This window comes from Molothrus aeneus, chromosome 27, assembly GCF_037042795.1.
Source record: "Molothrus aeneus isolate 106 chromosome 27, BPBGC_Maene_1.0, whole genome shotgun sequence".
NCBI lineage: Eukaryota > Metazoa > Chordata > Aves > Passeriformes > Icteridae > Molothrus > Molothrus aeneus.
In genome coordinates this window covers 3,183,676-3,193,581 of record NC_089672.1, presented here as the reverse complement: position 1 = coordinate 3,193,581, position 9,906 = coordinate 3,183,676, and the positions used below count along the sequence as shown (strand labels likewise).

Below are 9,906 nucleotides of genomic sequence, written 5' to 3'. Positions count from 1 at the left end.
GTGGAGGGAGAGGCCACCGAGGAGCTGGGACAGCCAGGGGGCAAAGTGGCCCCAGAGCAGGCAGAGTCTGCTCCGTGAGGGGGAGGAGGGACAGGGACGGCAGGCTGGGCACAGGGACAGCACGATTGGCCACACGGGTAATGCTATGGCGCTTGCATCGCTGTGCAGCAGCCGGGGACGGCGCTGGGGACACCCCCAGGCCCTGCCACCCGCCCTTGGGGACAGGCCTTGGCAAGCTGCCCCCCAGCACGGGTCACCACGGCCCTGCTGCACAGCGATTCGAGAGAGATACTGCATTTTGCACTAACCCGCCCCCTCCCTCCCTCCTCCCTCCTCCCCTCCCTCCCCCAGCCCAGCCCCTTTCCCCCGGCCCCCCTGGTTGCTCTAATCCGATTTCTCGCCGTCATCATCTTGGTGGGCATCCCCATCGTGGCCGTTCTTGTCCTCCTTGGAGAGGTGAGCCTGAGAGCCCAGGGCAGACAGCGACAGGAGCCCGGTGCCGGCGCTGACAGCGGGGAGAGAGGGAGGCTGGAGCCCCACGGGGAGCGGGGTCAGGGGCAGAGCGAGGGCTTGGAGCTGGGACAGCTGGTGAGCTTGAAGCTGCTGCTGTAGGGAACGATGGACAGACACACAGACACAACGGGGGGATTGTCATTTTGAGCGCACTCGGTGGGAGCGTGGCAGCAATGGAGGTTAAAGCAGGGGTTTAAATAAGCTTGAAGCTCCTTTCCCACCCAACCCTGAGGTTCTCGAGTCCTGCTGCTGTGACAGCCTCAAGGGAAGACTCAATGTTGTGTCCCCAGCAGGACACACAGCCCCTACCCCACAGGACATCTGGCCTGAGGCTCTGGCACGTCCCAAGGCTGCAGATAAAGCCCTCAATCACAACTTTGACCGAGAGCAGATGGTGTTTTCATGCTGAGTGCCTGCTCTGGTTCCTGCTCGAAACCAAAGCTCCTCTGCTGGGACAGAGCAGGGTCCCTGCAAAGACCACAGCAAGCCTGGGTGCAAGCAGCACAGCCAGCCCAGACTTGCAGCCACAGCACCAGAGCAGGGTCCCCTGATGTCCCCAGGTCAAGAATGCACATCCCAGAGGCCAGAATTCCCTCCCAGCCCAACCCAAACATCACGTACACGGATGATGGAGTTCAGTTCTGGCGCCGTGACCTGCTTAGCTCGTTCAATGGCTCCCAAGACTTGCTGCTGATGCTGGTGTGGAGAAAACAGAGGGATTTGGGGTCACTTGGAGTGTGACAGGGAAGCAGAACAGGGACCCAGTCCACACAATCAGGCTGGTTACACCTGCACACACCCGGACAAGGGCTCCCACCCAGGCCCAGGGCAGCAAGGAGCAGGGAAGGAAACACTTTTGTCTCATCCCCTTCCTCACCACAGGGTCAAACAGGTCCCCTCTTATCCCCACCCTTGTCCCGCTCTCCACACACCCAGAGATCCTTGGCCAGAAGGCTCCAAGGTGGGCAGTGTCTCATCCTGCCACCCTTCACCTACACAGACCCTCTAACAAACAAAACAAGCCCTAAAAATCAGAAGCTCTTGGGAAGCTCCTTGAGACACATCCTGGATACCAAATTCAGCAGCAGCTGGGTGTCCCAAACACAGGCAGAAAAAATGGATGGATCATATAATTAAAAAAAAATAAAGGAGAATTGTACTTGCTCCTGGCAAAGCATGAGGTCTCTGAAACACCAGGACTGTCCACTGCACTTCAGCAAGGAGATTTTTCTTTTCATTTTGGCAGCAGGACAGGGTTAAGGATTGCATTAAGATGCAAAAGATTTAGCTGGGGCTTAGTTATTAGGCAACCCTGATCTGATCAGCAAGCGACTTTGTCTGTCCTAAGAACAGGTGGGTGGGAAAAACAGAACCTGTGCCCCGAGCCCAGCACTGAGCCCAGGCAAGAAGCTCCAACCCCCAAAGGGCCAGGAGAGCTGCTCAGGGCTCAGCCTCCATGAGGAGACAGAAAACACAGCTCTGGAAGTGCTTAATCCTCCCCTGCCCCAGAGACTCTCAAGCACCCCCTCCCCCAATTAATTTCTCAGGGGAGTGGGAGGAGCCCATCAGCTGCATTAATTAATGAGGCAGAGGAACCAGATCTCAAGGAGGATGAGAGGAGGTATCCTCCATATGGAGGTATTTTTTTAAGTGTCCTTCTCCCCCAGTTACCACCCAAAGCTGCCGCTGCTGACGTGGCTGATGGCTCAGGAGAGAGCAGGAGCAGCTTTGTCCCACAAAAGGGTATTGAAGTTCTGGATACTGAGAATTTTACATTTCCTGTGCTGACAGACTCTGACCCCACTGCATTTGACCTGAGGCTGTGGAGAAACCTTCCAAAACTGATTGATAGCACTGGGATTATGGGTGTGTAGTTTGATTAGAAGTGTGTAATATCACAGGGCAGAAAAGAGTTTAGAGTTTTAGGATATAGTAATATATATATAGAGCAAGACAGAAGTTTTAGGGTGGACCAACAGAGCACCACACAGTGCTCCAGGAGCCAGCACTGCCCTGAAGGGCTGGGCTGAGAGTAAACAAGGGTTTGCCAGCCCAGGGGTGGGCAGCTGCCTGTGCTGCAGGGCTGGGACACTGCAGAGGGACAGCAGCCTCCATGCACACACACCCCCCCCAAACTGGAGACTCACCTCTTGTGAAAGGTAGGGCAGAACCTGTGCACAAATCCCATTTAGCCTCTTGACAATTTCAGCCTAAAAGGTGGGAGAAATAGAGAGGAAAAGTCAGGCAGATCAGGACTGAGCAGGCACAGCATCAGCTGCCCCACCTTCCTTCCTCCTCCTCCTCTTCCTCTGGGCAGGCTGAGTCCCCAAATGGCTGTGACAAAACCCATCCTCCTGGCAGCACCCTGGTGCCATGGGATCCCCTTGGCCCCCCGAGGCTCCTCCCTGGGATGCTGCTGACTGCAAAGAGCCAAGTTTCACTATTCCTCTTCCTCTCCAGGTCCCCAACATTTATTAAATAAATTGGGAACAACCAGAGAGCAGAGTTCCTGCAGACCCAGGTGGGGATTACATCTGCCATGTGGACAGACAGACAGACACATTCATGGCTGTTCAGCCCTCCCAAGCTCCCCCTCCCCAGTTCTGCTGCTGGACTGGGGCTACTGGGGGAGACCAGAGGGGCTGAGCAGCCTCCTCACGACCCTCACAGCAGCACTGGCACCTTCTGGGGTGTTAAAATGCTTTTTCTCTAAATAGTGAAGCTTCCAGTCCTCTGCAAATCACTTTCTAAAGGACTGAAAACACAGAGCCAAAGGCTACAGGTACAGATCAAAACCAGCTGAGGGGACCCCAACAGCAGCACAGGGAAGCAGATCAGGCTGGGAGACATTAGTGGGACAGCAGTGAGGATCTGTGGCTCAGATTCTTCTCCAAGATCCAGGTTTTCCCAGGGAAGCCAGTCTCATGGGCTTAGCAACAAGGGCAATGGGATCAGAAGCACCAAGTGCCTTTGTGAGGAACAGAACTGTGCTAAGAGGCTTAAACTGAGCCAGGACTTTGTGACTGGAGCTGAAGCCAGATAGAGACAGGCTCAGAAGAGGCTCATGTTGTTAACACCACAGGTAATTAGTCACTGGGGATAATTAACAACTTAACCACCACTGAAGGTAATGAGCAAACTTATCCAGGCTGCCACAGTCTCCAAGCTGCAGCTCCAGACCCTTCCTGGTGCTCAAATACCTGTTCAGGCCCTGGGGAGAACCACAGGGTGCCCAGAGCCCAGGATGGGAGCCCACTGTGATCCTGAGAGGTGGGAGGCCCTGCAATTCAAAGGCAGCTCTGACATTTTACAGGCTGATGGCATTTCTAGCTCCTGAAAGGCAACTAAAGTGACAGAGGGCAACTCAGAGCAGACAGCCCACTTTCCCCAGGAATTGCAGCACTTGGAGATGCTTTTCCCCCCTACCTGTTTGTGCATTTCAATATTCAGCCCGTAGGACATCTCATAGTACTGCAGAGCAGGAGAGAAGAGAATAAAACAAATTTTAAGCGCTGGGAACCACCACTGAATCCCTGGCAGGGTTTTCTACAAAGGGGAGCAGGGGCAAGCCCCAGGAAACAAAGGCAGCAGGAGCAAACACAGAGATCCCCTCCAGGTGCTCCCTGCCCACCCTGCTCCAGACTGGAGTCTTGCCCCACAGGACTCCCCTCACAGACACTTTTCCACAGTCTGCACCGAGGTGAGAGTGAGTGATGCTGTGTCAAACCTGGAAAAAGGCTCAGGGCTCCAGACTTCCCTAAGCACAGCCAGGAGAGAGGCAGCCTGGCTCTGTGAGCTCTGCCTGGCCAGGATCCTAAAGCCCACATGACTCCTTCAGCAGCAAACAGGAGAGATCACAACTGGACTTCATCTAGCAAGTAACACATCCAGCTGCACACAGCTCCAGCTGTTTAGGAAGGAGTTATGTGGAAACCTCCCCCTTCCACACACAAAACCAATCCACCCAGAAAACCCCTGCACAGCAGCAACAGGCAGCTACAGACAATCTATTGGCACAAGCAGCTAATTCCTGACCCCTGGAAGAAGCTGTTAGAAGGCTGATATTTTGAGAGTTTAGAAACCTCCTCCTGCAGCCTGCAGGCTGCAATCCTCATTCTTCCAAAGGGAAAAGAACAATCCACATCTGTGCTCATTTAACTGAAGATCACTGGCACCCTGGTACGGGCGCCACAAGGCGATGGAGCCCGGCTCGGTATCAGGATGATCTCAGCCTGCTGCGGGCTCTCGAGGCTTCTTTGCATTCTGAAGACCGAGCAGGAAGCAGGAGCCCGTCCCCCCAAGCTGCCAATTGTGACTTATTCAAAAAAAATCAGAGCAGCTGTAGCAGCTTTGCACATTCACAGGAGCCCTCCCCGTGCTGGGGAGCGGCGGCAGCGAGGCAGGAGCTGCTGTGCCTGCAGAGCCTCCAGCACTGCACCACGAGCAGCAGCCCTTCCCTCTGCTGCTGACAGCAACCTGAATCAATTCTGGGGACTGCCAGCATTAAGGGAAAAAAAAAATAAAATAAATGTATCTTGGCCACTGCTGGAGATGAGGGTTTCCGTGCAGGCTGCACAGGAAGCAATTGTTTACCAGTGAGAACGGGGCAGGCTTCCCCATGAACACACCAGGAAAGCTGTGACCTCTTCTCCTTGTCCCCAGCCCCAAGCACACCTTGCTCCCCACAGCCTCAGAATCTGGCCACAAGAGCAGTGAAGGGGCCAGCTAGCTCCCTTATTTCTGTTTTTTTTAAGTCCTAACTCTGCTCTGAAGAGCTGCTCTATTAATTTCTACATCTTATCTCTTCTTTCCAGGGCAGGTGCAGCATCTGGCAAGCAGGAACCAGCTCATCTTCATGGACAGTACTGCAGCCTCCCATTAACTCCATGATAGGGAAGGAAGAGACCACAGCCCTGCCTGGCTGTGCTACAAGGGCTCCTGAGGCATTCCCTGGCAGGCAAACCCTCACCCTGCTCACCAGAATGTGGTTGTTTGCTTGGGAAGCCACAGCCAAGCCTGCTGCCCACACGTGGCACCATTATCATGCCTGGGACACACGTGCCAGCACTCAGCATGGCTGTGGGGTCACCACAAGGTGCACAGGGTTTAGCCCCGGCACAGAAGTTGATTTCTGCTTCTAACTCACACCTGGCTTGTGGGATTTCCCAGTTTCATGACCTCCCAGAGCACTGCTTTGTCTCTCAGTGGCCATGACCTTCCCAGAGTCCCCAGACACCTGCACACCAGCACCTTGCATCACCTCCTCAGGTGTGCAAAAGCTGTCACTTCCTTTGAGCCAAGCACCCATCAAGCAATCCCCATTTTCTCCATCAAAAAACTCCCTCTCATCGTGCATTTCAACAACCCCCTGCATGCAGCCAACACAAAACAGCCCCATTTGCAGAAAAGAGCCAATTCCAGCCCTGCTGAGAGTCCTGGAGCTCTGGCAGAGCCCAGGCACAGGCACCTGCTGGTGTTGCCACCCACACACTCTGCTCTGAGCTGCTCCTTACCATGACGTAGTGACGCTGCATCTCCGATTTCTCGCTGGCTAGTTTGTCACATTCCAACTTCAAGCTGAAAAGCCAGAAAACAGTAAGAAAAAACCACAAACAGGAGGTGAGAGAGTTGATCTCCACAGAGCAGCTGCTTCCTGCACGGCCTCATCCTGGCCAGGCTGGATTCTTGGACATCATTATCTGGATTCCAAGGGGTGGCCAGAGCAGAGCCCAGACAGGCTGTGCTGGCACGGGGGTGACCACACAGAGCCTTGCTCCCACTCTCTCAGCTGGAGCCCTCCCCAGCACACATTCAGGAAAAGGACACAAGGCTATCCACCAGCAGAGCACTGACCTCCCTCCAGGCAAATCCATTCCACAGGAAGCAGAACGCTGGGGAGAAGCAGACTTGGCTGCCCAGGGGAGGGGTTTGACTTTCCTCAACAGATCGCTGGCAGCTGGGGACAGATTCTGGCACAGAACCTGTCTGCAGCACTCAAGAGATGTTCCAATACAACATCAAAACCAAAGCCAGACCCACTTCTGGATGGATGGGGGTGTGGGGGGGGAGGGAGGCCCAAGTGCAGCACATCCCTCCAGAAGCAAGGATTTTTTCCTCTCTCCTAGATTCTTCACACCCTTCAGAGAAAGTGCCGCTGCTCCCAGTGTTTTATGAGACTCCGACTCACCAGCCGAGCAACTGCAGCCAGCATGTGCTGTGGTTTTATGTTTCAAACAAGAAACAGCTTCACCTACACAAAACCTGCTCCTTCTTGAGCAGATTAAGTCCAAGGGGGTGGAGCGGCATGGGGGGAAAGCTTCCCTTTCAGCAGGAGCCCCTACTCCCCTGCTGGCACTGCCAAGGCACAGAGACACAAGGAAATGGCCACTTCCCAGCAGTTTTTCTGCCTGCTCCTGCCAAAATGACACCACCACCACAAACTCGCAGGCAGAGCCCGGGGCTGGGGGACATTGCAGCCACATGGCACCAATGCACACACCAAAATCAGTGCCAGGCCGTGGAAGAGGGCATCACCCAGACAATTTAAACCGAAGGGCTTCGTGCTTATGTCAGACACACACACAGGCAAAGCAATAGATTGTCTCAAGCCAGATTTTGGGTCAGCAGCACTATTTCCACACACATTCACAGAAAAGTAGATGCTTTTGGATTTAAGTGCTCCCTGCAGTATTTGCAGTCCAGGAATGGCAGCCAGCGAGAAAAACTGAGGAAAACTCCCAGCAAGAGGCAGGAGGCCTGGCAAGTGTCTGTGCAGTCCTGGCTGAGCAGCACTTGGAGGAAAGACCTTGGCTGGAGAGGGGAATGGGCGTTCTCCTCGCCGGGCTCCCATGTGGACGCCACCAACGCCAAAGCTGTCCCAAGCTCCGCCACCGGCTCCCCTTCCCCAGATTCTCACCCGGTCCCCGGAGCGAAGCAACGAGCGGAAGAACCGGAGCAATTCCCGTGCACCGGGACGGGCCCGGGGGGGCAGCACGTACCTGTGGTACTGGGCCTGCAGCAGCTGGAACTCGTCCTTGATGCGGTCGCACGAGTCGGAGGTCGTGAACTTCAGCTGCTGAGGCAGGTGAGAGGAGCCCTTGAACAACAGGAGACAGCGCTGGGGCCGGAGCCGGCGGCCGCCGGGCCCCGAGCCCGCCCCGCTCTCGCCGCCCCGGGGGCCGAGCCCCCGCCGGGGGGCAGCGCCCGTGCCCGGGACGCGCCCAAGGTCACCCGTGGGGCCCCTTCCCCGCCTGCCGCCGCCCCTCGGCACCGGCGGCGGGAGGCGCTCGATCCCCCGGAGCCCGCGGGGCCGAGGGAGGCCGGGCAGCCCCCGGGCAGCCCCCGCGGCCCCGCCGGCGCCCGGCCCCGCCCCGCGGCCGCTCCGGCCCCGGGCCGCGCCGTACCGAGTGCCGGCTTTGTGGAAACATCATGTCAGGTTGCGGCTCGGTCCCCGCACGGAGCGGCCCGGTGCCGCCTGCCGCCCCCGCCGCGGCTCCCCGCGCCGCTGCCGCCGCCGCCTTTGTCCGCGCCGGGTCCGGCCGCCCCGGCCCCGCGGCCGCCCCGCCCCGGCCGCGCCGCTCGCCCCGCGCCGCTCCCGCCGCCGGCGCCTATTGTCTAATGGCGGCTGCGGCTCCGGCTCCGTCCTGCGGCTGCTCGGCACCACCTGCCGCCGCCGCCGCCTCCCCGGCCCGGGCGGGCCCACGGCCGCGCCCGCCCCCGCCGGTCCCCGCCCCCGCCAAGCGGCGCCGCCGGCCGCGGGCACCGGGCCGGGCCGCGCTCCGTGCCCCGCGTCCCGCTCCGAGCCCCGCTCCGGGCCCTCCGTGCGGCGGGGCACGGGGGATGCAGCCCCGTGGTCGGCGCGGGCCTTGCCCCGCCGGGCTTTGCCCCCTCAGCCTCCGGTGCCGCGGCCCGCCGGGCGTCCCTGCCCGAGCCCCCGGGCCCGCCGGGCGTCCCTGCCCGAGCGCCCGGGCCCGCCGGGCGTCCCTGCCCGAGCCCCCGGGCCCGCCGGGCGTCCCTGCCCGAGCCCCCGGGCCCGCCGGGCGTCCCTGCCCGAGCCCCCGGGCCCGCTGGGTGTCCCTGCCCGAGCCCCCGGCCCTTCCGAGCCCCCGGGCCCGCCGAGCGTCCCTGCCCGAGCCCCTCCGAGCCCAGGGTCCGCCTGGCCTGAGGCGGGTCCGGAGCCCCGGACCGGCCCTTGCCGCGCACTGAGCTCCTCGCCCTTCTCAGCTCATTTTCTCGCCCTTCCCCAAGCAGAACAGGCGTTTTGTAACCTAGAGTTTCGTTTTGCTTTATTTCAGCGTTGCCCTTGGCTAAGCGTGAGGGAAGGCAAAGGAAAAAGGTAATTCACGTACAAGTGGCCACCAGAGAAACCTCTGATCTCCAAACAATGCGATATTCTGCTCTGGATGCAAACTTTGGTCCTAAACCTGCTGCCTGAGGAGGTGACCCTGCAGTTCATGTCCTGTGGGATCGATTGCATCCCCCCAGAGAGCAGTGGGGTGGGGAATTCAGCCACAGACTTTATTTCTGGAAGGATTTTGTTGCCATGGGGCCTCTTGTAAAGCCACGCTCACAAATGTGCCCGTGCTGGGGTAAGATCAGGTCCTTGTAGGCCATTTGGGCAGGAGCATGGTTGGTACGTGTGAGCACACAGGGAACTTTCATAAATTTTGGATGTTGTTCCATGTCTATCTTTAAAAATCAGTACATTTTCTGATTAAAAATAAAGCCCTACACGTCATGACTCCAGCAATGTGGGCTGGCCTGTTGTGGTATTTATTTTTAAAAAGAACAATATAGCAGCTGAGTTATTGTGACACCTCCTGCATATTGTGCAGTAGCTTTTTCACTTCAACATCTCCATATTAGTGGAAACTGTGACAGCTTCATGCCAAGGATTATTAATAGTGCAGGCAGGCTTTGTGTCCCTGCAGAATAAGGGTTGGAAAACAGGGCAGACAGTCTTCCCCAGTGGGGTTGGCATCCTGGTCCCCCTTTTTACATGGAGAGAAACTGAGTCACCCCAGCTTTGGCTCTGCTCAAGGGCAGAGAAATGCAATTTATAGTCAGGGTGTGCATGCAGCCAGACCAGGTCCCTGTTGTCCCCTTCCCCTGGTCCTGGAGCAGCACAGGCACCCTGCCCTACCCTTGCAACAGCTTGCAGTCACTCCTTTCCAAGTGGGAAATGAAATGCTCCTTTATTGGCATTGCTGTTGGCTACAAAATGTTCCATTTTATCTTTTTTTTTCCCCTCCTCTCTCCTTACATTCTTCCAGGAAACACTCTAATTTATGGTATAATCTTGGCAAATCCCAATCCAGGGGAACACAAACTCGCTTGTGCCTGGTAAATGACTTTTTAATGGGCTTGTTTCCAGCTGGGCAATGCACCTGCATC

The 9,906-nt window shown here is 57.4% G+C and overlaps 1 protein-coding gene across 2 annotated transcripts; it reads right to left on the bottom strand.

Annotated features, from left to right (window-relative positions):
- Positions 1-358: 358 nt before the first annotated feature.
- On the bottom strand, positions 359-8,052 carry TLE5 (TLE family member 5, transcriptional modulator). Of its 2 annotated transcripts, none has more exons than XM_066566543.1 (7): positions 7,917-8,052; positions 7,512-7,609; positions 6,027-6,090; positions 3,940-3,984; positions 2,661-2,723; positions 1,135-1,209; positions 359-603 (listed from the first exon to the last, which is right to left on the bottom strand). In XM_066566543.1, the coding sequence occupies exons 1-7, from the start codon at positions 7,941-7,943 to the stop codon at positions 385-387; spliced, it is 591 nt and encodes a 196-aa protein (XP_066422640.1). In that variant the 5' UTR covers positions 7,944-8,052; the 3' UTR covers positions 359-384. The 2 variants fall into 2 exon arrangements, with proteins under 2 accessions (XP_066422640.1, XP_066422639.1); XM_066566542.1 differs by having other exon boundaries at positions 359-606; positions 7,917-8,049.
- Between the last annotated feature and the right edge of the window lie 1,854 nt (positions 8,053-9,906).